The sequence below is a fragment of the Cucurbita maxima genome, unplaced genomic scaffold, assembly GCF_002738345.1.
Source record: "Cucurbita maxima cultivar Rimu unplaced genomic scaffold, Cmax_1.0 Cma_Scf00002, whole genome shotgun sequence".
Lineage (NCBI taxonomy): Eukaryota > Viridiplantae > Streptophyta > Magnoliopsida > Cucurbitales > Cucurbitaceae > Cucurbita > Cucurbita maxima.
Window position 1 is genome coordinate 4520692 of NW_019272018.1, and position 24019 is coordinate 4544710.

General features: G+C 37.2%; 8 protein-coding genes across 11 annotated transcripts; 3 read left to right on the forward strand and 5 right to left on the reverse strand.

The window, feature by feature from the left end:
* Window positions 1-34: 34 nt before the first annotated feature.
* Window positions 35-4870, reverse strand: LOC111498312 (mediator of RNA polymerase II transcription subunit 17-like). Its single transcript, XM_023149458.1, has 8 exons — window positions 4571-4870; window positions 4041-4239; window positions 3832-3945; window positions 3563-3648; window positions 1559-1946; window positions 1004-1465; window positions 528-851; window positions 35-442 (listed from the first exon to the last, which is right to left on the reverse strand). Exons 1-8 carry the CDS (start codon window positions 4657-4659, stop codon window positions 113-115), a joined length of 1992 nt encoding a protein of 663 aa, XP_023005226.1. The 5' UTR covers window positions 4660-4870; the 3' UTR covers window positions 35-112.
* Window positions 4871-6014: 1144 nt separating this feature from the next.
* On the forward strand, window positions 6015-6805 carry LOC111498318. The gene is made up of 2 exons (XM_023149473.1): window positions 6015-6166; window positions 6249-6805. The coding sequence occupies exons 1-2, from the start codon at window positions 6024-6026 to the stop codon at window positions 6670-6672; spliced, it is 567 nt and encodes a 188-aa protein (XP_023005241.1). The 5' UTR covers window positions 6015-6023; the 3' UTR covers window positions 6673-6805.
* A 2128-nt stretch (window positions 6806-8933) lies between these two features.
* LOC111465235 (uncharacterized protein At1g15400-like) lies at window positions 8934-9415 on the reverse strand. Its single transcript, XM_023109585.1, has one exon. The coding sequence runs from the start codon at window positions 9376-9378 to the stop codon at window positions 9022-9024; it is 357 nt and encodes a 118-aa protein (XP_022965353.1). The 5' UTR covers window positions 9379-9415; the 3' UTR covers window positions 8934-9021.
* A 751-nt stretch (window positions 9416-10166) lies between these two features.
* On the reverse strand, window positions 10167-13802 carry LOC111499504 (zinc finger CCCH domain-containing protein 32-like). 2 transcript variants are annotated; one of them, XM_023151074.1, is made up of 3 exons: window positions 13605-13802; window positions 13034-13144; window positions 10167-11865 (listed from the first exon to the last, which is right to left on the reverse strand). In XM_023151074.1, the coding sequence occupies exons 1-3, from the start codon at window positions 13674-13676 to the stop codon at window positions 10420-10422; spliced, it is 1629 nt and encodes a 542-aa protein (XP_023006842.1). In that variant the 5' UTR covers window positions 13677-13802; the 3' UTR covers window positions 10167-10419. The 2 variants fall into 2 exon arrangements, with proteins under 2 accessions (XP_023006842.1, XP_023006835.1); XM_023151067.1 differs by lacking the exon at window positions 13605-13802 and adding an exon at window positions 13234-13598.
* Window positions 13803-14179: 377 nt separating this feature from the next.
* On the forward strand, window positions 14180-15842 carry LOC111499133. 2 transcript variants are annotated; one of them, XM_023150629.1, is made up of 3 exons: window positions 14180-15286; window positions 15362-15462; window positions 15552-15643. In XM_023150629.1, exons 1-3 carry the CDS (start codon window positions 14576-14578, stop codon window positions 15553-15555), a joined length of 816 nt encoding a protein of 271 aa, XP_023006397.1. In that variant the 5' UTR covers window positions 14180-14575; the 3' UTR covers window positions 15556-15643. The 2 variants fall into 2 exon arrangements, with proteins under 2 accessions (XP_023006397.1, XP_023006388.1); XM_023150620.1 differs by having other exon boundaries at window positions 14182-15286; window positions 15362-15842.
* LOC111499124 (nudix hydrolase 19, chloroplastic-like) lies at window positions 15720-18567 on the reverse strand. The gene is made up of 6 exons (XM_023150608.1): window positions 17735-18567; window positions 17473-17613; window positions 17289-17393; window positions 16631-16730; window positions 16360-16452; window positions 15720-16233 (listed from the first exon to the last, which is right to left on the reverse strand). Exons 1-6 carry the CDS (start codon window positions 18374-18376, stop codon window positions 15992-15994), a joined length of 1323 nt encoding a protein of 440 aa, XP_023006376.1. The 5' UTR covers window positions 18377-18567; the 3' UTR covers window positions 15720-15991.
* A 341-nt stretch (window positions 18568-18908) lies between these two features.
* Window positions 18909-19982, reverse strand: LOC111499143 (zinc finger Ran-binding domain-containing protein 2-like). Of its 2 annotated transcripts, XM_023150643.1 has the most exons (3): window positions 19411-19982; window positions 19255-19325; window positions 18965-19181 (listed from the first exon to the last, which is right to left on the reverse strand). In XM_023150643.1, exons 1-3 carry the CDS (start codon window positions 19731-19733, stop codon window positions 19168-19170), a joined length of 408 nt encoding a protein of 135 aa, XP_023006411.1. In that variant the 5' UTR covers window positions 19734-19982; the 3' UTR covers window positions 18965-19167. The 2 variants fall into 2 exon arrangements, with proteins under 2 accessions (XP_023006418.1, XP_023006411.1); XM_023150650.1 differs by having other exon boundaries at window positions 18909-19325; window positions 19411-19745.
* A 2027-nt stretch (window positions 19983-22009) lies between these two features.
* Window positions 22010-23659, forward strand: LOC111497207. Its single transcript, XM_023147928.1, has 2 exons — window positions 22010-22920; window positions 23021-23659. Exons 1-2 carry the CDS (start codon window positions 22882-22884, stop codon window positions 23657-23659), a joined length of 678 nt encoding a protein of 225 aa, XP_023003696.1. The 5' UTR covers window positions 22010-22881.
* The last annotated feature ends 360 nt before the right edge of the window (window positions 23660-24019 follow it).

A 24019-nucleotide genomic window follows, 5' to 3' on the forward strand; every position in this document is an offset into this window, starting at 1 on the left:
AGTATATGTATAATATATGAACTTGGGGAAGCAATGGGGGCACAAATTGAAGATTTCATTAGATTTGAACATCTAGAGGCTGAAATTACAAGAATTCAATGCAATTTGGTGGTTATAGGCTACTACCAAATCCACTACACAAACTAACCAAATCCATTAGTGTTGAATGCAAAACTTCCAGAGATAAATGGCCCAAAAATTTCCTGTATTCAGGTACAACATCGGATATGTCAAAATTAAGTTTCCTGTCATCCATCAAGCCATCGTCCATTACCAACCACCAAGAAAGGCATCCTTGAGCATCCTCTGGGTCCACATGGGCTACCAGACGGAGTGTTTCGCCCTGTTCTAGCTCAAATGACAGACTTAGGAAGTCACGATTGGCCTTTATTCCCCAGGTTAGAGCTTCTTCATGAAGCCAAAGAACAATTTGGCTTGCAACCTGTTGCAAAAATACGATGATAATATTACTATTCCTTTCCATTGATAAGGCAGCTTAAAAGCATGGAAATCGACTTTGTGCTCACCTGCAGCAGAATTATCACGGGAAGATCAGCCAAGTCACAGCCATATCTGTTCATCGAATAGATATCCTTGGAATTTCGCTTGAACAAGCTAACGACATTAGGAGCACCTTCCCCCTCAATAGTAATGCAATTATCATTTACAACCACTTTAGTCTGAAATTGCGATTTGGTTACATTATTCATCTGATGACTGTCTGATGTACGAGCTTGGATGCTAGTAGGATGAAGTATGGACAAGGGAACTTCCATGAAAAACGTCCATGAAGATTTTCGAGAATTCCAAGTAGGATGAGATATCAATTGAAGAAATGGGACCTTCCAAACCTAAGAACAACCAAAGATAAACTGTATGTTTAATATGCTGAGTATCATCAAATACAGGAATCATAACCATTTTAGTTATATATATATATATCCAAACAGTGCAGTTTCATCATCGACAAAAAATGGAAGAAATTAAGAAATTGGGACTATACCACATTTTCGAGCTCCATGAGAACATTGTTTGCGAATATTCTGTGGGCCAGAGACAAACAGAAATGACCAAGAAGCCCAGACCCATCATTAGAAACTTGAGCCGATTGCCTGCTGAAGGCAGAAATGGCTCTATCATTTGATTTTACAAACACTAGCGCGTGAAAAATTTGTTGCAGATATATCTCAAAGGTTATATGATTAGGATTCCGCAATTTCTTTTCAAGGTGGTCATCTCTATCTGGTAATTCAATCCCATCAAGGGAATCAAAAGGTAAATTAGTATTATCCAAAATCTCGGTATTTGCACCATCAACTAGTTGGCAACTTTGACTAGACGGCACAAGAGAGATGAAGACCGAGGTACCCTGATCTATACTTAATTGCAAGTAATTTTCTCGTATGCCAGTCACGTTGATACCCAAGGACGGATTGAATGCTTCACGGTTCACCAAATCAAACACCTGGAACCAGTAGAGCAAACGATGTATCATGTGGTGGGGGACAAAAGTAGAAAAGGCGTATACTGAGCAAGATTAATGTAATAAAGAAACCACCTGCTCACTGAAAATGGCATGGTGAAATTCACGGAGAAGTGAGTTTGTTTCCTTGATGTACGCATCGTCATTCGTAAACTCCTTCTCACTTTTATTTGAAGACTGGTTGGTTGAATTTGTGGACTCGTTGTTACCAAGTTCCAAAGAATTTTCTACATTACATCCACTGAGAAATCCAAAACGAAGGGAGTGGCATGAATTTGGAGGTAAATTAATTGTCAGCATTCCAGACAAATCATGTTCAACACGAATCGTAGATGAAGATGGTCGAAACACAGATGACGGGTCACATGATGAACTGTCAAATAAATCAATGGTAAAGCCTTCATTTGCAGGAGCTGGAGCAGCAGCCACACGCTGCCTTTTAACCTTCCAATTTTGCTGCAATCTGATATACATCATCAGCAAATACTGAAAATTTGTGAAGATTAGAAAGCATTAAAAGTACAAAAAAGTTTCCGATTCTTAGTATAGAAATTGGCACTATAATAAACTAATATATGGTTATATTTATGGTTAATTAGATATTAAATAAAGTAAATTCCAGAAGTTAAAAGTTATTAAATTTCAAATGGTGGAAATTCTCAATTTATAGATGAAATGTTACGAAAGAATCAAATAACAAGCTCAGAATATTAAGAAGGCCGAACCCAAAATAATCCAAAGGTTTATTAGAAGAAAAAAAAAAGATGAAGGAACCAAAAACAAAGAAAGGGAGAATATGCGAAGGTGCAACTTATAAAGTAGCAAGGGGCTACGAAGAAGCCCCATACACATACTAAGGAAACAGACCATACAAAGCTATACAAAGGGAAATTTGGAGCAACCTCCCTTATCTTCCAATTATTAGATAGGGTATATGCCTGATGACGGGGTGACAGATGGAAGCCCAAAGTGGCAGTAGATTGAAAGGAGTCTATACCTCCCAGTTAAGAAAAGATCTACAATCAAGGTTCCCCCATTACACTTCAACAAGATGCCTCGAGAATACCACCTTGCTTAATGACCTAACCTTAGCAAGGGTCGACAGAATATGGAAAATAACCTCCTCCAGGGAAGCAACCAATATTTTCTCCCTACAATATCGGAACTATGGGAGCTCGTCTAAATGACAGGTCTTTTTCTTTTTTAAAAAATAAAATAAAATTTGTCAGTAGAGTGAAAAAATGAAAAGTACAATGATCATCTATATCCTACCCATTTGAGTTTGCAATGAAGCTCCCCGATTGACAAAAAATCCTAAGCAATGGCCTTCTGGAACTATGATGAGAGAGCTTAATGAAGCCTGATTGGAACCCCAACTACTGGACTGAACCCCAAATCTTCTTGCAATAATCTTATATGTTCTGAAGTAGATTGCTAACAACAAAAACTTCAAAGCCCAAAGCCACTTAACTGAAGCAGCAAGGTTATTAGTCAGCAATTAACAATCCCAATCAACCACTCTCAAACAACACAACGCCAAGCTCCTGTTGGCTAGATAACACGCATTATCACACGCCCTCCCATGAGAAATATAAGCTTTTTGAATCAAACAAAAGATACACGAGTCCTGAATGCATACAAAAGAAAACAGGCAGCTATTAGAAAGAACCAGTTGAATAAGGGTTAATCCCACCCCTTTAAAGAAAATAACCTCTTTGTTTTTGCCAGCATCCACCTTAGGATCCCAAAAGGAGTAGTTGAGGATATGCCATAAACGTAAATCTGGGTCTTCATGAGGCAATTAATACCTAGAACGGATCATTTACCCTATAAATCTTATAGAATGACACATGACTATATGAAGGGCATAACTAAGTTATCTTATCAGAAACTTCTATTTATCTAAATTGCTAAAGGCCCGAGAATAAAAATTATAGAATATTTATATTTTAATTTCAGGACACTTCGGGATTTTAAAAAGTACTACCGAGCACAAACTGTCAGATTCACAATGACAAATGATTTTTAACAAAGGTTCATTACACAATGATTGCATAATTAATGAAGTGAATTGATTACCGAATTAGAGCACCGTAGAATCTTGCTTCCCTTGCAACCTGGCGTTCCAAACCTTTAGCTGACTGCTTGAAATATTTACCAAGATGCTGTAGAGATTAAGGGGTAGGAGATAAAATCAGGCACTTCCAAAGCGATAGTACAGATAATAAGATGAAATTTTACTGAATAATACTGCAAATTAATCTTAACACAGTTGCTCCAACCCAATGAAAGCAAGCTAATCGGAAATGGCCATAATTCTGTGAACGAAAGAAGGATAAAACTAGTACTCGAAAGCATTGTAGTTTCGTTGCTACAGACACTCCAAGATCAGATAAAGCTTCATTAGGTAATAGTTTTGGCCTTGTCATCCCTGCCACTGTTATTGCATCATTAGCTTCCACCTACAATTATATCAAGACAAAAAATATTTTATTTATACAACAAACAGTATGGTAAAAATCTAGCAAAATCAGAGGCGTTTAATTTAGAAACTCACGGTGTTGATCAGGTCTATGATAACAGAGAGCTCCTGATGAGCCAACTGCAAGTTTTCTATCATGTTCTGCCATGGCCACGGCGTTGAACTCTCCTTGGAGCTCTTCTTCTGCTTCTTTTTGTCATCGTCCTTCTCTATTGCCCAAGCAAAGTCAATTCTCCGAATAAGCGACAACCGTTTCTCTTCATACCCTACATCTCTATTAACAATATAGCAAACAATCAACCTTAATTAAACAAAAACGTTCGAGAAGTTAATAAGAAACTTCGCAAGGAAAAACGAGAAATACATTGACAGATTATATTCCAGATAATTTAGCATAATGAGAAACTCGTATCAGAGTTCACTCTAAACAATCACCAAGGTACACACACGAACGTAATCAGAATTAAAATGCCTAATCACAAGCACGCATTCGTCAACTAAGCTACATCTTCTTCTACCTTAACACGCATATCAAGTAATTTATGTTTCCTCAGTTATCTCAGGAACCAAAAATGGGGTAAAACCAGAGGAAAAAATTAACATACGATGGGAATCTCTCGAGTCCGTTTTCTTCTATGGCCTCCAAACGTTTGATGGGAAGCTTGTCGAGAGAAACTGTAATGTCTCCGTCCATATTCGCTCAGTATTTTCCCGGAATAATGTGAAGAGGGGAAGAGCTTCGGAGCGAGCCCTAGAACCGAAGAGAAGTCCGGGATGGGGATGAGAGTCCACTGACAGAGAGCCCAGCCGACGACTGCGAAACCCGAAATTACCGATTTGTCCCTGAATTTTCTGGATAAACATCATGCTTCACTGCCCTTTTTCGGCGTTCAATACTCTCCCTTCCTTTCTTTTTCTTTTTTAATAAAAATCAATTCTTTCTATTGTTTTCTTATTTTATACCAATTATCTTTACCAAAGTTATATAAAATTTAACTTAAAAAGGGAGAAAAAAACAATCATCTATATAATTCCAACATTATTATTATTTTATATGTCATTTATTATAATTTCTAAAATAATATCATGCATCAAACCTTACTACCATATTTTCTTTAATCATAATTTATGTGAGTAGTTCTTTATTCTTCAATAATGTATATTTTTAAATAATCATTCAAAATAAATAAACATAAACTATTTATAAATGGATATAAATTATAGCGTGACAATCATATTCTAATAAAATATTTATAGTGCAGGCCAAAGGTTTCACAAAAAAAAATGTTTCTTTTTGTTTGCATTTTAAGAGGTCGTGTATTTGTTCTTATATTTGATATATATGATAATTTTTTTGAAAATACTGATTTAAAAAATCAAATTTTAATTTTAAAAACTTTTTGTGGTGAACAAAGTTGGGAAATTTGTCTGAGAAATCTAAGGGAATATTATAAACATGGAATGGATAATATCGAAGGGATAACGACCAAAAGGAGGAGCAATTGGTAAATCCAAAATATAATTATATTTAAATGACGTTTTATTTTAGTGATTGATCTTATTAATGCATACGATTAAGTTTGACCCATTATTTTTTGACCGAGGAAAAAGGTCTCTGGAATTTTTGTTATTTTTTAAGTAATTCCGGAAACCCATACTTTCACATGAATTTTATATTAAAAATTCAAATCTAAAATTTTAAAACACAACGTTCTAATATAAAAATTTAAATATCAAATACTACGTGATTCGATATGATTCGAAGGAGAGGGTGTATACGAGGACGAAACAATTGAAGCTTTCTTCCCCTTTAATTATTCAAAACATAAAATATTATAGTTTGACAAAGTCAAAAGCACAAAATTCCATTAATAAGTTATTAATTGCATCCGTTGACTGGAAATTAATCAAACATACAGAAACTTATGCTACTCAAATTAATTAAAAAAATTAATTAATTAAAGCTTGTGCCACCTCACACTCGATATAAATCCCCTAATTAATGAACAATTTGAATGCAATTAATTCCACTTCTCTTTGATTATTCATTTAATTAAGATGAAGAATCCTCTTCGTCTGAAGGCTGTGAATCACATCTCAATAGTATGCAATTCAGTTGAGAAATCTGTGGATTTCTACCAGAGAGTTCTTGGGTTTTATCCTGTTAAAAGACCTGCTTCCTTCACCTTCCATGGCGCATGGTATTGTATTTATACATATATTCAAAAACCCTTTAATCAAAATTATATTTTTTGTTTAAAAATTAAAACTTTTATGGAATAGGTTGTACAATTACGGGATGGGGATACATCTTCTGCAATCTTGTGAGGCGGACGAGAAGCCCAAGAAAAGAGTGATAAACCCTAAAGACAATCATCTTTCATTTCAGAGTGAAAACATGGGAGCTACAGAGAAGCAGCTGAAGGAGATGAGAATAGAGTACGTGAAGTGTGAGGTGGAAGACGATGGGATCTTTGTTGACCAGTTGTTCTTCCACGACCCAGATGGCCTAATGATTGAAATCTGCAATTGCGACAACCTCCCTATTCTTCCACTGTCTGCCGATTCCCCGACCGCGGCGGCTCGTTTGTGCAGTATGCAACAAGCGGAGCAACAGCAAAAGCTACAACAGATTCAAAACGCAGCCGTTCAGATGATGCAGCTCCAACAGTTGCTCTTCAGCATCCCATGCAATGCATGCACATGAAATTCCCTTCTTCTTTTTTTGTGTCGTGTGGCTGTGGTTGTAAAAACATGATCAAAGGGCAATTCTGAGTTCGTTCTCCAAATATTTTGGGTATGATGTGAATGAAAAATATATATTCAGTTGGCAGATACATATACAGTACATCAATAAATAGATACATGTACGTTCATTAGTTCATAATTAAATAGATGCATTACTTTTTTATAATGAAGGGTAATGGAAAGTGTCCCAATTTACCTATACATATGTTGGCATTGGGAGAAGAAGTAAAAAATCAATCAAGCATTCTTTCATAGTTTTACAAAGTTCTCTTGTATTAAAGAATTCTTTCAAATTTCTCGGTTGCCACCAACAGATTCACGTTCAATATTAACAAATAAACTAATAATTATAATTATCTCAAAACTAATTTCTCTACCGAATTTAAAAACTTATGCGAAGATTTGATTAACATGTCAAAATTATGGGTGAAAATAACGGATTTTTTCTTATTTGATGTTTTAAGAATGTTGATTCCATTTTTTCTATTAACTCTTTTCTAGTAGATGAAGTTTTCAGCATGCGTATGTTTGAGATTGTGTTGACCGAGCATATTTTGAACTAGTAATATAAGAAATAAAATCTTCTTCGATATATCAAAGATTACATATGTCATCTATTTAAATGTCGACTCTACAATTAACACATTAGCAATTTTTCTACCGTCAAGACGTTCAAATCTCCAAGCTTTCACATTTAAAATGCTTATCTGATCAAATATATTAGAAGTTAAAGATATCTTTCATACTATGACTACATCCTTACGTATCAAATGTGAATAATAATGTGTGATGTCCCACATTGGTTCAAGGGAGAACAAATCATCATTTATAAGAGTGTGGAACGTTCTCCTAACAGACGCGTTTTAAAACTTCGAGGGGAAGCTCGAAAAAGAAAACTCAAAGAGGACAATATCTGCTAGAGGTGGATCTGAGTCATTACAAATGGTATCATAGCCAGACACCGAGCCTTCTTGCTGTTCCCCGAAGGGGGTAGACACGAGGTGGTGTGTCAGTAAGGACGCTGGGCCTCAAAGGGGGGTGGATTTGGAGGTGGTTTCACATCGATTGGAGGAAGAAAAGAGTGCCAGCGAGAACGCTGGGCCCCAAAGGAGGGTGGATTTGGGAGTGGTCCCACATCGACCACATCGATTAGAGGAAGGAAAGAGTGCCGTTGGGCCTCAAATGAGGGTGGATTTGGGGGTGGTCTCACATCGATTGGAGGAAGAAAAGAGTGTCAGTGAGGACGCTGAGCCCTGAAGGGGGTGGAATGGGGGTGGATTTGGGGGTGGTCTCACATCGATTGGAGGAAGGAAAGAGTGTCAGTGAGGACGCTGGGCCCTGAAGGGGGGTGGATTGTGACCTCCCACATTGGTTGGGGAGGAGAACAAACCTCGATTGGAGGAAAGAAAGAGTGTCAGTGAGGACGCTGGGCCTATTTATCGAACTGTCTTTAGAGATTGGCATTCTTTTTGGATTTTGTAATTTAAAAAAAAAAATACTTGGAATATCTACGGCGCAGCAAAGAAAATACCCAATAATTATTGTTTTTTTTATATTAACTTTGAATAATAACTGTCTTATATAAAATAATAATAATAATAATAACTACATACATTTAATGTGGTAACTAAGTCAATGATATTTTATGTATGCCTATAGTTCCGGGCAATCTTTTTCTTCTTTTTTTTTTTAAATTTGTATAAGTCAATTAAAATTTAATTATTCTAAAAATGTTACTCTTTTTCTTGTCTTTAAGTCTCAATCGAATATAATTTACTCAAATGATTCTTGATTTTGAAAAAGAAAGATTGGGTTAAGATTAAACACTTAAAATAAATATAAATGTTTTAAAGCTTTTTATTGTATGATTTAATCAGGACAAGCTTACATATAATTGAAATTGATTGTCCTTGACCGAACATGTTCGTGTTGACTTTTTTAATGTACAATAATTACCATAATTACCTAGTCCGCCTCATGCGTCAGCTTTGAAGTTCAAAGCAATTATTTTGAAAGTTTATTGGTAGCATGAATATATATATATATATATTTGATAATGTGATGAATAAATTTCATTAAATATTGCATAGGTTGTTAATGGTCTCTTGTTTTAAGAAAAATAAGTTGATATTAAATATAATTAATTTTGAAAGAAGGAATTCATAGAATTGAATAGACGCAGTTGTTTCAGTTTCAGATTAATTCCATTTGGTTCTTTTTGTAATTTCTTTCTTTTCAACAAACAATCCATAAATTAATAATCCCAGGGGAAAACTTGCAGAGAATTAACGAAATCAAATTGCTCCGATCAATGTTTGTTGGATTTCTGATGGCGAGACCCGCCGATGGGGCGACCAAACACGCCGCAGAACCCGCAGCCGGTGAACTTCGGTGAAGATGGGTCCCCCATACTTGGCGTTGGCGACGGCGATATAACCTCCATGCGGTGGACGGCGGAAGATCGGGTTCCTTCAGAGGTGGCGGTGGATCCGACGCTGCGACAAGGCCTCAACTCTTTGGAAAGAGAAAGGACGTCGGGTTGAAGGTGTTCTTCATAGTGACGCTTTGTGGGTTTCAATTCGCCGCTGTAGAATCTGTCGTCCCAGACCAAGCCGGAGGATCCCTGACGCCGGAACGACACGGCGGACCTCTGTAAGCCCGTCATGTTTATTCTAAAATCTGAGACCCAAAAAAAAGGAAAGAAGGAGAAGAAATAGAAGAAGATGCGCTTTTTGGGAGTTCTTTTTCTTTCCTTTTTTTTCTAAATATTATTATTACTTATATATATATATTATTTATTTTGTTATGTTTTCTTTTGGCATTTATTTTGGTTTATAAAACAGAGGACGATGCAATTTGGGTAAAACTAGGAAATTTTAATGGCAACTGAATTTTCTGTTTCTTTTTTTCTTAAAAAAAACAAAACTTAGTTTTCTTTAAAAAATTAGTTGACCAAGTCAGTTACCATGTTTCTCTCCCATGTTCTTCCTTCATCCTTTTTTTCATTTGATTTCGACATAAAATTTAGAATGAGAAATACTAAAATTATAACCCACCTTACCCAACACTAAATAAATATCACACGTTGTGAATTAAAAATAATAATGATATATTTTCATATGAATGAGAAACTTTAGTATTATAAAATTTTCATAAAATTATCTTCCTTATGTTTTAAGATTTTACATATCTTTCATGGTTTACACGAATGCTCATGTTTCTCATTTATGTTCATTTATAATTAATTACTTTAATTCTTTTAAATTAATTATCACTATTAAAATATTTAAACTAGTTGATGGAAAGAGGAAGCACTGAAGGATATAAAAGTGTAAATACAAACTAATATGTATTATATCATTAGACTACGTACACACCCTAATATGTCATCTTGTTTATGTTAATATTTAAAGTTGAACATGTGCAGTGGAAGATTTGAAGGGTATAAGCTACGATGAATTCAGCAGCTCCGGGGCAGATGAACACACTCTTAATACTAAAAAAAATGGCAAAGTCAACACATGAGAGGGACCCCATCAAGTTAAGCTTCTGGTTCAGCTACCTCTAACTAAGAGAGACAAGATTTATGGCACCTACAAGCCCAGGATTCAGGAACAGTATCTAAATTTCTTTTGACAATATCACAATTAGCACATCATAGATTCGAAGAAAAACAAACTATTTGCCATTACACCAACTTATTCAGCTAAGTAATTATTTCCTTCACAAGCTTCTCCACCTTCCTTTTGTCTTTCAGGATATCACTCAAAGGTTTTGGCCCTCTAAAGTCAGCCGAGGACGAAGCACATCCGATCGAATGACGTTTTTTCATTGACAACCCTCTGTTTTCTTCTACTTTTCTCTTCTCATCCTTGATCTGAGAAAGGGTCTTTGGTCCTTTAAATGGGACAGACTTCAGCTTGAATCCATGATCCCTTGGAACGGGTTCCCTCGAGACAGGTCTTCTTGAGATGTTGGACAGTGGATGTTGTCGTCTGGCCAATCTATATCCGTCGTAATACCTGCAGGGCTTGTATTGTCTTGAGTGCCTAAACGATCGATAACCACTAATACTATTTGAAAAGGTTAAATTTTCTGAGGGTGATTCTCCAGAAACCTTCCCCACATGTAATGGCAGTCTTCTTCCAAGGGTTGGGTGATATAAACCATTCTTCCAAGGTTTTGCAAAGCTTCTACTAGTTCGACAAGACATTCCGTTTTTTCTCCTTGATAAACCAATAATTGAACCATTACCAGAAACACTGTCTCTCTGCAGATAACTTCGAAGATCAGTACGATTCCATTCCTCTGAATCTATATTCATGAGTGTGAGCTCTCTCTTTCGAGTAAACAAGGACTTGATAAGTTTCCCTCTCGAGCAGCTGATAATGTTCCTGTCGTTGGAAAGGACAGAATTGCGCTCTAAATGGTCATATGAGTGCATCTCACGTTCATAAAGAAGTTCTAAATCAGAATGCATCGGATCATATGCAATATAGTCTTCATCGTCGTCCCTGCATAATTCAGCATCCAGTTCTCTTTGCTCCAGATTAGTTGATAGGAGGTACTCTGAATCATCGTCACTATCCAAATTCTCCAACTCGTGGCCTACAACAACATCAAAGCCAGTGGATGACTCCAAGGGGTTTTCGTCCTCTGAACTGTCCATCATTGGCTCCTCATAACTCTGATCTGCAACTACATGTACATGAGATCTACTATATTTAGATCCTTCAGTCAGAGGTAAGGAGACAGGCTCATCAACAGCCACTTTTTCACACTCGGGCAACGAGATCTTTGCACAGGCACTTCTAATCGAAACTTTTTCAGCAGAGGGCTGACTGCGACTCTCCCGAAATGTCCCCTCAATTGTTGGACCAATTACTTTTTTGGATGGATGAAGAAATGCATCTGCATCTGTAGAGGCTAGTCCATTTTTGTGAGATGAAGCTGCTTTATCTTCAGAGGAAGATGTATTGCCTATCTTAGTAGATCTTGCAGCAACAGTGATATCATTGCCATGCAAAAAAGTGCATGTATCGCCTTTACTGCAGAAGCCATTGAAATAAAAATAACAGGGAATATTTGTCTTATTCACAGGTACAGAAGATTGAGAAGATTCAAACACTTTTCCAGCAGCACCATCCATTGGCTAAGGAGAAAAAGGAAAGCACAAATTTTAAAAACAATGTTGTTACATAATGAGAGCACGATAAAGTTCCAAGAAGACCATCAACGGCGAAAGGTAACAGAAACTGTTAGTTCAACAAAGGGGAAAGATTAATGTCTAAAGTATTAACAGATGGAGGTCATATGTCAACTTGAATAAACCATTCGAGGATTTGGCATAAATTTACGAACAAAGCATCCTTAATAAAGATCACATGATAGGTATCCAACTACTTGCGTTATCCACCTCGAACGCTGTGTACTGGACAGGGTCAATAAAATATTATAACATTTGAAACAATCTACTAGAATGCATGAGATTCTTCGAAAGGCTTAATAAATTCCTGGAGGGATCTATTTACTCCTGCCTGGCTTCCTTTAGATGTTTACACAGCACGAGCATTCAACAAATAGATATATACATCACCATAACTAATCTCATATCATTCACAGATTATACCTATTTATGTACGAAGGTGATGACAACAGGAAATAAGACTAAGGCTCCTTTTCATGTTGATGTAAAAAACAAAGTTCAACAAGTTCTCCAACACAGAAAAGAGCTGTTCAAACCTAAATATTTAAATTGCTAGCTCTAAGAACAGTCTATAAAGACCGGCATTGTTTATTGCATAACAAAGTAAACAAAAACAGATCACTTCGACAATTGTATTTCTTAAATCGGCACCATAAATCGACTACAGCATTACTTGCTTTCCAAATAAACTTACAATCCAAAAGAAAAAAGAAGAAGAATAATCTAATTCTACCCACCAATATAGGCATGCCTAGAGAAAATGGGAGATCTAATACTATTCGCAATAAATCAACAAAACGAAAATAACTATCCTTAGTTATACCAAGACATGAGTAGATTTGTGATAACAGATACCTAAGTTATGGGGATTGAACCTTTGAGCAAAAGCATAACGACGGCATATTCAAAGTTGAGACCAGGAAAAATGCCCAAGTGAAAAAAACATCAGAGAAATGTGCAGCCCTTCCAACAGAAATTTAGTTTTACAGCATACAAAGAAAGTGTTCTTACCAATGAAGCTTCATAGCTAAACATATATAAATAAGATAGATTAAGCGGTCACCGACTCCAACTAAGTTCAAGGGAAATTTCAACAAACAGATTATAAACTTACCGGGTGCCGAAAACTACAGGTTGCATTCAAGCAGTTTCCCGCCAGCCAGTAGTAACAATCTCGGGGGTTCAGCCTAGCAATCTCGCTGTGCCGATACTCGCAATCAAACCCCTGAAAGGAAGTAGTTTTTACTCGTTCGAATTAAAATAAAAATTTGAAACATGCAGAAAGCAAACATAAACACGAAAACCAGACTCCACATTAGAATCGAGAAATCGAATGATCATGGTGTGGGGGTAGAAAATGAACTGAAAAGGACCATCCACAATGTCCGACGCCCCGTAAATTGAAACACAGAAACCAACCCTACTTCTGTTCAACATTAACAAGTACAATTAGAGAACTCAAACAGAAAATCTCGCCGATGCATTTCGATAGAATGTTACAGAAAACCCTTCAAATGGAAAGCAAGATCTTCACAGTCGCAATAAAACAATGTAATCCTAACCCAAATCCTCCGGTCTTGACGCATATCGATAAGGAATTATAACATTAAGGAAATGACAAAAAAAAAAAAAAAAATCGATGACCTCAAAAAAGGGGTTAGATTATTTAAGCAACAAAAACAGACCTTCTTGCAGGTAAGAGGTGAAGCCAAAAAATAAACGCAATCAGTATTCCGCTTCCGAAATTCTTCCCCCATTTGGTATTCTTCTCAAAACTCAAAGGAATTGGAAGAAGAAGAAGAAGACGAGAGAGCGTGTGAGAAGTGAAAAAGAAGCAACAAAATCATGGTCATAAAGGGCCTTCTATTGAATTTTCGATTTTTGATTTTACATGGCGGAGATCATTTTAAATTAAATTGTGTTACCCAAACCAAACAAAAATTAAGAAATTAAATCTTCTATTTATTTTCGCATCCAATTCCATTTAATTATCTTTCAATAATGAACTCAATAAATATATATAGCTACGTTCTTTATTATTATTTTTTATTATTAATGAACGTTAAACAAAATTTGCATGAAATCGTTCAATTAAGATTTCTTACTATATTAATTACATAACCAAATTTATATAAATTTATTGTTTATCCATAATTTCTAATTTTTACTTTCTTTTCATTTAACTAAAATATATATATATATATAATTTATCCAAGATTTTGAAGTGAGCATGAGGAGAGTGAGCCTATCCAGTGCTATGCCCCACTGACCAGACCTTCATTTTTGTCATCCTTCTCTTCAACGGTTGACAGCGCTTCACTGCTCAAAAGGTTGACAGCGTGACAGATTTACAATAATGTAAGATTCTTTCCGACTCCCTTTCATTTTCACTATCAAATTCAATCACCGCACTTCCTGGAGCTTCTCTTCCTGTCTTACCTAGTTTTGCGCCATACAACCTTTGTACTTCCATGGACTCTCGTGTAAATATCATGTCTTTCTTCATATTTTTATCCTGACAGATTTTTGGGTTTTGGTTTTGGGGCATGAGTTAAATTTCTATTTCTTTCCACCCATTGAATTATCTATCTGTTCTGAGGAGAAATATGGCTGCTTAGTTTGAATCCCACTGAAATTCTTGCTCTTTACATAAAGGATGCTTGATGGAGGGATGGCCATGCCCTTTTATGCACTGAATTGCCCCGCACCCGTTCGACGAAATGCTAACGAAAGCATTACTCGCTTTAGAAGGAGATTAAACCCGTATTCATCTCTACAGATTTTCTCTGTTGTTCAAACGGATGAGAATGATAACTTACCAGTGTCCAAGAAGATATCAAGTGCAGGAAAGTCTGTGTCAAAAGGTCGAGCTCCTAAGCCGCTTCTTGTCCAGCCAAATACCGTGGGTGTCATAGGAGGAGTATCGGTTATTTCTACTCTACTTTTCTTGGAAAAGCTCGTGTGGTGGAGCTTGAAGGATGGACAACAGAGCATACCATTTGTTGTCTGCAGCGATCCAGCATTAGGCAAAGGGATCCCACCTCTCACTTCATTGACTACATTCACCGCAAATTCTTCTCAACATGCTCAGACTGATGCTCCCATCATCGAGATTTTGAAGCAAAAATGCGTGTTTCTCGAGCAATCTGGAGCTCGGTGCCTAATTACACCTTGCCATCTTTCGCATAGGTGGCTTGGTGACACAAGTTGTAAATTACCTTTCCTTCATGTGGGAGATTGTGTTGCTATGGAGCTTAAAGAGGCTAAGCTTAAGCCACTTGAAGCAGGGAGCAGTGTCCGGATTGGGCTGCTTGCGACTGATGCAGCTATAGTGACTGGTTTTTACCGTGAGAGACTACAAAATCAGGTTTTGTTAAATACATTCAGATCTATTTAGTAAATGATTCCAGAATTTGGTTCTGATTTCATTTTGTTTCTTCAGGGCTTTGAGGTTGTCTTGCCAGACGAAGCAACCATAAAGCATATTTTAGTTCCTGCAGTTGAAGCTTTGAACAAAAGGGATCAGGAAGGAGCAAGAAATCTGTTGAGGATTGCTGTTCATATTCTTTTGATAAGGGCTGTGAACATAGTAATACTTGCTTCTGATGAATTGCTTAATCTTCTTCCTCCAGATGATCCTATTCTGAAGAAATGTATTGACCCCATGGATGCGTTGGCCAGAGCAGCCATTAAATGGTCTAGATCTACAGGAAACTTACATGAGAAAGCTTAGCCTTTTCTCTCTTGTTCAGAAGCTGCATCATTTATGTATTCTTAGATAAGAAAATTGGAGCTATCAATGGCTCAAAACTAGAAGCTCTACTTTTTCCCTTTGGTAGAAACTAGTATGTGAAGAATATCCACCTGCTGCATTGTATTTTCAGACAATGAAACAAGAAAAATTACAAGGATTCTGCCTCAAAGAACTGCAATTTGTTTGCAAGGAACAATGAATATGTGCTGTCAATGCCAATGCCCAGAGCTATGCAACTCGAACTAGCCTCACTAGCCTCAAAAGCCAAAATGCTACATCAAACTCAGCCTGGAAGGTTGATTCATATGAGTTTCAGCTTCATTTTCCATCGTCTTGATAAGCCCAAGAGGAGATAAGTTGATGAGCGATTGCGTGAGGGCCAGGAAAGAACATGGAAGCAAGTCCACCATCTTCAGCGTTGATATCAGCAGACTGACTGTGTCTGCTTTCAACTCTGTTGCACAGTTGTTCGACTTTGGCTGCTGCAGATCTTTGCGTCTTCTCGTAGTCGCTTAATGTTAAAGCTTTCTTCACATCTTCTCTGGTGTGCCATTGGGCGTCTGTACACAAAGTTTCAACCAATTCAGATCCATTCAAAGTGAACGAGAATTTCAAGAGTTGTCTTAGAAAGAAAGCTAGAAGTGGCGACATTATAATGCAAATAATGTGAACATTAGTCAATATACCTTCTAACTCAGCCTTGTCCACCTTGATATCGAGCGATTTTGCATACGCAAAGAACCCAACCATCAATTGACACGGCATTGTGCTTCGTCCAACTGAGAAAGAATTACAATTTAAACGAAGATTCAAACTGATGGCCTAAAAGATAGATTACAGATACATATATATATATATCTCGATGAGAAACATGAAAAATGAGCGTTTTTGTTTCGAAAGTACCAACAGATAGTGCAAAGGTGTAGTTAAGAAGCTGTACTTTCAGAATGAACAGACCTGGCCATGGCTGAGAACTGTGATAGACCACCTTTCCAACTTCAATACCAGTCTCTTCCAATGTTTCTCTTATCACAGCTTCTTCCAAGCTTTCTCCAGGCTGATGGCAATTACAAAAGCAAATCAATGAATTCTCTAGTTCATGAAATACATGTAACAACTTGGGCTTTCCATCCAAGTTTTAGAACGTGTCTATACTAGGGAGAGGTTTACACACCCTTATAATAAGGGTGGTTTGTTCCCCTCTCCAACCAACGTGGGATCTCACAATCCACCCCTCTTGAGAGCCCAACATCCTCACTGGTACACCGCTGCTCAGATACCATTTGTAACAGCTCAAGCCCACCGTTAGCAGATATTGTCCTATTTGGACTTTCCCTTTTAGGCTTCCCTCAAGGTTTTAGAACGCATCTATTAGGGATAGATCGTCCTATTTGGGCTTTCCCTTTTAGGCTTCCCTCAAAGTTTTAGAACGCATCTATTAGGGATAGATTTTCACACCCTTACAAGGGATGTTTTGTTCCCTAACCGACGTGAGATCTCACAACACATGATATCATACTACAAATAAACTAGTTATATTCATTAGTGCTAGAAGTCTTATTCTATCAAATGTATTATTTCTATCATTCTTCTTGCCATTGGCAAAGAAAGGTACCTCCATAAAACCAGCTAAGCAACTCCATTTTCGGGGCACATATCTCGATTGCCTGCTTAAGAGTGCGCGGTCGTTCTCCTGGTCAATGACTAACATGATAACAACCTGCAATGAACAAGATTTATACATAGCCGTCAGCATGCAGAGGTTCAGCAATCATAAAAGCAAAGGATTATGATCTCACAGGATCCACACGAGGGAAAATCCTCAATTTGCATGACTGATTGGAGCATTCCCTTCGCTTCCCAGCTTCCATTGGGACTGTCCTTTCTCTACAATGCCCACAGAAACGTGATGTTCTATGCCAATCTAGCAAAGCCCTGCCCTGAGCAATCAATCGAACAGACCAGAAAGGTACGCACAGATTCAACCACATTTTAAGTAATTAAGAAGTTTAAGAAACGATGTTCATACTCCAAATTGAAAAACCAATTCTGAGCACTTACATGACCAGCAATAGCCAACTGTCCCATTGCCCATGTATCCGACCAATTCGTGGCTACCATGAGCATTCGCAGCTCGATAAAATTGAGCTTCCTTTGACCCAATTCCGCATCCAAATTATCCGCGCCAGAGAAATCAGTGGCCCAATAAACAGCATCGTCTTCAACAGAAGAACCGAGATAAACCAACAAATCTTCTGTTACCTTCGACCCAGACAAGGCCAATAGACTTGCGCAATCAGCCAAGCTGATCCAACCCAGGCCCCACCCAGACGCCAAACCACCGTTCCTCTTCCCACCATTGCAAGAAACCAACGGCCAGCCCTTCCTGAAGGGCAAAATTTTGAAATCTGGTGAAGATAGCAAAGGGGTTTTCGCCAGAAGCTTCGATTTCAGCGATTCGAACGACGAATCGGGTGAAAGGGGATTTTCAGGTTTGGGGGTTTTGGATCTTATAGGGTTTCGCGCAAAGGCATGCGACTGTAAATTAATGGACATGGAAGGGGTTCCGGTGGAGGAACAGAAGGTTGCTCCATTGAAGGAGGAGTTAAACGGCGGGAAGAAACGAGACGAAGCAGGAGGAAGACGAAGCAGTCGTGAAGTCGATTTGGATACAGTGAGGAATGCTCTTGCGCCGTTCGCCATCAGAAATCCAAGGCGATCAAAATTCAAAAAGCATTTGGATGCAATAATTGTTCATTCTTTTGAACTACGTGGTTCTGAGGTGTCCAATTCTCCTTCACAAATCCCCTCACTTGAAAATTCACCAACGTCATCCAACCAACAAAACAAAACAAAATCAAAACAAGCCTACTTCAGTGAAGCAAAGAGAAGCAAGAACAGTGGATGAGCAAAATGATGACGATGAACAAGTTCAGGTAAGAATTTTCCATGATAAGTTAATTGGAATCTTCAAAATAAACAAAATCTTGTTTGCAGCCACAAAATTAGAGTTGAGTTTGACTCAGAATTTGAGGGTGATTATTAGAAGGGTGTTTTCCATTAATGTCCATTGAAGCGGGGCATCTGGTTCTTATCTATTTTAACAACTTATTTCTTTGAGATTATGAGTCTTATCTTCTTAGGAACCTGCCTGCTATTCACACAGATTCTGAATCTTTAACCTTTCCTCCTGCTTCAATTTGATTTTGTGTTTATAAAGCCACCATTCACATCTCATTCAGTTCTGTTTGAGATAGATAGTAGCCATGGAGAGAAAGGTTATGCTCAAAGTGAATAATATCATACCATAATTCCTAACCAAGTAACTGCTTGTGTTACAACGATCGTGGAGGAAGTATATGGGCCTATTCTAAGTGCTTACATTATTATTGTTAGTCATTAAAAAAAAGAAAAGGGCAGCATTTTGATAGGAATCAGATGCCAGGTAGGCGATATAATCGCATAAACAGAGTCTTCCAAAATTCCTTCTCGCTTTAAACTGCAGCACCTGCAGCGCCCAGAGTTGTATTACAGACCCAACTGAGCTACAGCATCAAATATTGTAATTGATATGAACTTACCGAAATCTCTTGGCGTTTTGCATTTAAAACACTCCGTCCTGCTTGCATAATTATGCACTCCGCATCCCATTCTGTAGAACACAGCATTATGGTTTTGGGTAAGGAATTTGAAGTGTTGTATAGGTGAAAATAATGCAGATTGTTGAGTGTGCGTACCTTGGGCAAATCCAGTCTCCGGATTTCCATCCAGGCGGGATAGTTGCATCAGATCCATACTGATAGGCAGCACAGTCAGAAGGATAGGCGGACTTGAACGCACCACATTTAAAGCAGTTGGGGCGGCTAGCGTAATTGTGAGCTCCGCAGGTGAGGGTGGTGCAGTACCAGTCTCCGGCCAACGCCTCCGTGTTGTTGCAAGTGTAAGTTGAAGGGTCAGGACCTCCATACTTGGGGTAAGCGCAACGATGGCATGCTTCTCTTTTCTTGAAGTTTACGTTCTGGCAAGCGTTGCATATCCAGTCTCCTGATGACCAGCTCATTCCAAAATAAAGAACTCACCTTTGATGAAGAAAAGGAAGGTTGTGTTGGGTAATTGGTGGAAGGAGATTTAAATTTTGGTATTGTTTGCTGGGGGGAACGGGGGGTTTATATAGTTCTTCAACTTCTTGTAGCGTTCTATTGTTCTTTTGTTCCTTTGCCTTTACACGGATGGTTTCCTCGTGACGCGATTCTTGAAGTTGAACATTTTTTATTTTTTTTTATTTTTGAGTTTCATAATTGACGAAGTTAGGGTTATTTATGGAAGTGTTTGATTTGTTACCTTTGATTAGGAAGAAAACACGTAGGATATAAAATTTTAAGGTGACCACGATAAACACCGTCTCAATATAATTGAGGTTGGGATGATGAGGGTTTATGTAGAAAGTGGTAGCTAGCTAGCTACACACCAGCAAACAGTACAAGAACTAATGAATACGATGCCTTTGTGTTGGATTACGTTTGTTTGGTCTAACTGGGACGAATAAGCCTTCCCCATGTAGTTTCATTACAAAATAAAAAGAAAAAGGAGGGGTTAATTAAAGCAAAGAACTTGTTTTCTCCAAGAACTTGTTTGTTGGGGAATTATTAATATATTTGCCCCTTCCTATTTTCTATTGGAATGTATTCCTATTTATTAAGTGCTCATCCATCAACCCTCCAAATTTCTCTTCCTTCAATAAATTCAACAAAAAGATGGCCACTCCCATTGCTTAACTTATATGGCATGCATATGCAAATTCGATTTTCACAATGACTCTTACCGACGAGATTCCATGTTGATTAGAGAAACGAACAAAACATTTTTTATAGGAGTGTGAAAATTTCTCTCTAGTAACACGTTTTAAAACTGTGAAGTTGACGTCAATACGTAATAAATCAAACCAGACAATGTTTGTTAGCTATGAGCTTAGAAGGTTACATATACGGTTAGCAATAATATTGATATGACATGACATATCTATTAATATTTCAATTTACCCTATCATACCAAGCTAAGTTTACGAAAAAAAATATATATTTATTTAATGAGTATTCTATATAGGTGAATCGTGTAAATGCTTTAAAGTGAACAAAAACATAGATTTGATATCGAACTACTTTAATAAATTTATGTGTCCGGTAAGGTTTTGGGGTTCATTACCGACTAATAAAATAATATTTTATATAAAATTGAAGAACTAAAATAAAAATATATAAAATTTGTAGATATTAAAATAGAATTAAAAAAGTTTTTTTAAGCAAGATAATTTGTTTAATTGATGAAATTTAGATTTCCTAGTTTTAATATGATGTTTTAATTTTTAAATGACAATTCTTTGACGTTAGGAGGAAAATAATATGGATTAAAGTTAAGAAAAGTTGACAATAATTAAATTGGAATAATTGGGATTGCGGCGAACCGACGCTGGGTGGAGTTCGTGGGTCAGCGTGAGAACTATACAGAAATATCAAAAAAGTGATTTATTACTTTATTGTATTTTTTTATTTTTTTAATTTGGGAATACTTATAAATTTTATCGTCTCCAAAAATATCTATATATTTATTTATTTATTTTCTACATGTGCATGCAGGTATGTAACGGAGCTATTAATAAATATACAATGGTACACGTGGCGGTCGTACATAGGGTTGGCTAAGTTTGACCTAGCATTTGATAAGGAAGAATAAAAAATAAAAGGAATAAAGGTAAGGACAAAAATGTAATAGCCAGAGAGAGACAAGGTGAATATTCCAATTAAACATGAAAACCTTAGACAAATGCAAATGCAAATGCCCTTTCATTCCCAAAACTCTCTTGATTCTCATTTTCCATTATTATTATTATTATTATTATTGTTTGTAAAAAAATAAAATAAAATAAAATAATTGAGTGTTTTGAAAAAGAAAAGGCAAACCCCTTTAATAATACTTCGAGAATCCTCATCCCAACACTTCAAAGCAAAGATCCCTTTATATATATGCCCCCAATCTGAATATTCCAATTTTCCATTTCTTATTTGGCTTTTCATATCCTTAACCCCTATTTTACCCTTTCTTTAAATGTAATTTAAATATATTAAAAATAATTTAAAGTCCAAAACTAAATAATAAAAAAAAAAAAAAATCAATTTCTAATTGGCACTTGTCTTTGGCGGGTAAGGTCCGTACAACTACATTTCAAATAATAACGACCCTTATCTTTTGCGCTTCGGCGATATCTCCTACACCATCTCGCTCTCTAATTCTGTCGAAAAATGATTCCACGGAAGTTAAGCGGGATTCTTATACTTTTCCTTTTCTATTGAAGTCTTGCGCGAAGCTAGCCTCTGCCCGTGAAGGGAAACAGATTCGTGCGTAGGTCTTGAAGCTTGGGTTTGGTTTGATGTGTATATTCATAATTCGCTCGTTAGTATGTGTGTGCAGAGCGGTGGAGTGAACAATGCCCATTTGGTGTTTGATCAAAGTAATTTAAGGGATGCAATTTCTTTCACTGCACTAATTGCGGGTTACGCTATGTGGGGTAACACGGATCGCGACGGAAAGTGTTTGATGAAATGCCTGTCAGAGACGTGGTGTCTTGGAATGCTATGGTTGCTGGCTATGGGCAAACTAGTCGATCCAAGAGGGATCGTTAAGGTTTGAAGAAACGAGGAAGGCAAATGTCACCCGTCTCTGTTCTTTCTGCTTGTGCTAAGTCAAATGCTCTAGATTTTGGAAACTCGACACGCTTTTGGATTGAAGATTTTGGGCTTCATTCGAATCTTAAGCTTGTTAATGCACTTATTGTGATCTTCAGACTGCTCGTGAGTTGTTTGACGATATGCCTGAAAGGGATGTGGTCTCATGGACTTTAATGATCAGAGGTTACACTCACATGAGCAGCTATACATGTTTATATAATCATAAACTTCGACTCTGCCAGCACCTCTCTTTGGACAAGTCTGGTCGATATGTATGCTAAATGCAGCAAGATGGTAGGTTTTCCAATCATACGACACTTCGCTTAATTTTGCATGTAAACTTGGTTGCCGATCATGTAATTGTAACCTGCTATAAATTTTTATTTAAAAAAATATATCCAAGTATAGTTCCCAACAGTAAACTCTTCCCCCATTGTGGAATTTGAGCCTGTGGCTGATGAACAAACTACATCTTGTGAGAATCAGATGCAGCTAAAGCTGGTATGCCCTTTGTGCCGAGGGAAGGTAAAAAAGTGGGTTGTTGATGAGCATGCTCGTCAGTTCATGAATGCAAAATCAAGAAGTTGTTCTTGTGAGACATGTAACTTCAGTAGAACCTATACAGATCTTAGGAAGCACGCAAGGAAGGAGTGTCCTCTTGTTCGTCCATCAGAAGTCGACCGAGAATGACAGCATAATTGGAGACGACTTGAGCGACAAAGGGACCTGGGAGATCTTCTTGGCACACTACAAACATCATTTGGAGAGGATAGGGTTGATGGGGATAGTATTTTGCCCATTGATGATGGGGGCTGGCTCACAGTTTTTTTCCTTATTCGAGTTTTTAGACCTGAATCCGGTAGAAGGAGCAGCAGTTGGTCTAATGTATCTAGAGCTAGAGAGCAACCAAGTTATAGGAGGAGAGAGTTATGATTGGGAAATAGGATCATCTTCCAGAGATGAAGATAATGACCCTTCAGACGATGGATCAGGATCGTCGAGGCATCAAGATCGGAGGCTGTTCCTTGCTGCCTTTATCATGTGTTCGTTGATTCTGGATCAATTCTGGTTCGAATCTTGTAATTTACTGGACCTCCAGTCATTTAATCTCTTTCTAACTTTCAATAAAATTACTTTGTTTTCACAGGAAATGGTAAATTCAACCTGGACCATCCATCTTCTATGTCAGCTCCTTGGATATCCAGCCTCAAAGAAACAAACACAAAAAGAGATTCTTGTTTTGATGGTGGATATAATGGAATAACTGAACAAAGAATATTTGGCGGTGTATCTTCCTACACATTGGTATGTAGCCAAGTACTTTTTTGGTTCATATTATAGCTCTAAGCTACATGAATGCTATATAAATGCAATCTGTTAGCTAAATGTGTCTCTTAGTTGAGCTCAATTTCACTTTTTCAGGTTCAACAATGTATACTTGAATGTATAATTGAGTCATGAAAGATCACCCAAAATGTTAAAAGGGTCGGGATGACTTCTAACCGGTGAGATTTTGTCGGTTGGTTAATTAAGCAATAATCCAAGTAAGTTGTAGTTCAGGTGGATGTTCAAACTTCTAACTTATTAGTTAAAATCATATATTAAAAAAAAAAAAAAAAAAAAA

Bases quoted from the DNA above. Each gene is read 5' to 3' on its own strand.
- LOC111499504 (XM_023151067.1), bottom strand. From the start codon at position 13,356: ATGTTGAACAGAAGTAGGGTTGGTTTCTGTGTTTCAATTTACGGGGCG. The intron at 13,145-13,233 runs GTGGAGTCTGGT...ACTTCCTTTCAG, and splicing joins TTCGATTTCTCGATTCTAAT to GGGTTTGATTGCGAGTATCG. The intron at 11,866-13,033 runs GTAAGTTTATAA...TTTTCTCCTTAG, and splicing joins CCTGTAGTTTTCGGCACCCG to CCAATGGATGGTGCTGCTGG.
- LOC111465235 (XM_023109585.1), bottom strand. From the start codon at position 9,378: ATGACGGGCTTACAGAGGTCCGCCGTGTCGTTCCGGCGTCAGGGATCC.
- LOC111498312 (XM_023149458.1), bottom strand. From the start codon at position 4,659: ATGGACGGAGACATTACAGTTTCTCTCGACAAGCTTCCCATCAAACGT. The intron at 3,649-3,831 runs GTACTAGTTTTA...TAATCTCTACAG, and splicing joins CGAAACTACAATGCTTTCGA to CATCTTGGTAAATATTTCAA. The intron at 852-1,003 runs GTATAGTCCCAA...GGTTGTTCTTAG, and splicing joins TCATGGAGCTCGAAAATGTG to GTTTGGAAGGTCCCATTTCT.
- LOC111497207 (XM_023147928.1), top strand. From the start codon at position 22,882: ATGCAGCTAAAGCTGGTATGCCCTTTGTGCCGAGGGAAG. The intron at 22,921-23,020 runs GTAAAAAAGTGG...GAACCTATACAG, and splicing joins GCCCTTTGTGCCGAGGGAAG to ATCTTAGGAAGCACGCAAGG.
- LOC111499124 (XM_023150608.1), bottom strand. From the start codon at position 18,376: ATGGCGAACGGCGCAAGAGCATTCCTCACTGTATCCAAATCGACTTCA. The intron at 17,614-17,734 runs GTAAGTGCTCAG...TTGATTGCTCAG, and splicing joins AGTTGGCTATTGCTGGTCAT to GGCAGGGCTTTGCTAGATTG. The intron at 16,234-16,359 runs GTATATTGACTA...CTTTGTGTACAG, and splicing joins GGACAAGGCTGAGTTAGAAG to ACGCCCAATGGCACACCAGA.
- LOC111499143 (XM_023150650.1), bottom strand. From the start codon at position 19,733: ATGAGCTGGTCATCAGGAGACTGGATATGCAACGCTTGCCAGAACGTA. The intron at 19,326-19,410 runs GTACGCACACTC...TGTGTTCTACAG, and splicing joins GGAGACTGGATTTGCCCAAG to AATGGGATGCGGAGTGCATA.
- LOC111498318 (XM_023149473.1), top strand. From the start codon at position 6,024: ATGAAGAATCCTCTTCGTCTGAAGGCTGTGAATCACATCTCAATAGTA. The intron at 6,167-6,248 runs GTATTGTATTTA...TTTATGGAATAG, and splicing joins TTCACCTTCCATGGCGCATG to GTTGTACAATTACGGGATGG.
- LOC111499133 (XM_023150620.1), top strand. From the start codon at position 14,576: ATGCTTGATGGAGGGATGGCCATGCCCTTTTATGCACTGAATTGCCCC. The intron at 15,287-15,361 runs GTTTTGTTAAAT...TTGTTTCTTCAG, and splicing joins GTGAGAGACTACAAAATCAG to GGCTTTGAGGTTGTCTTGCC.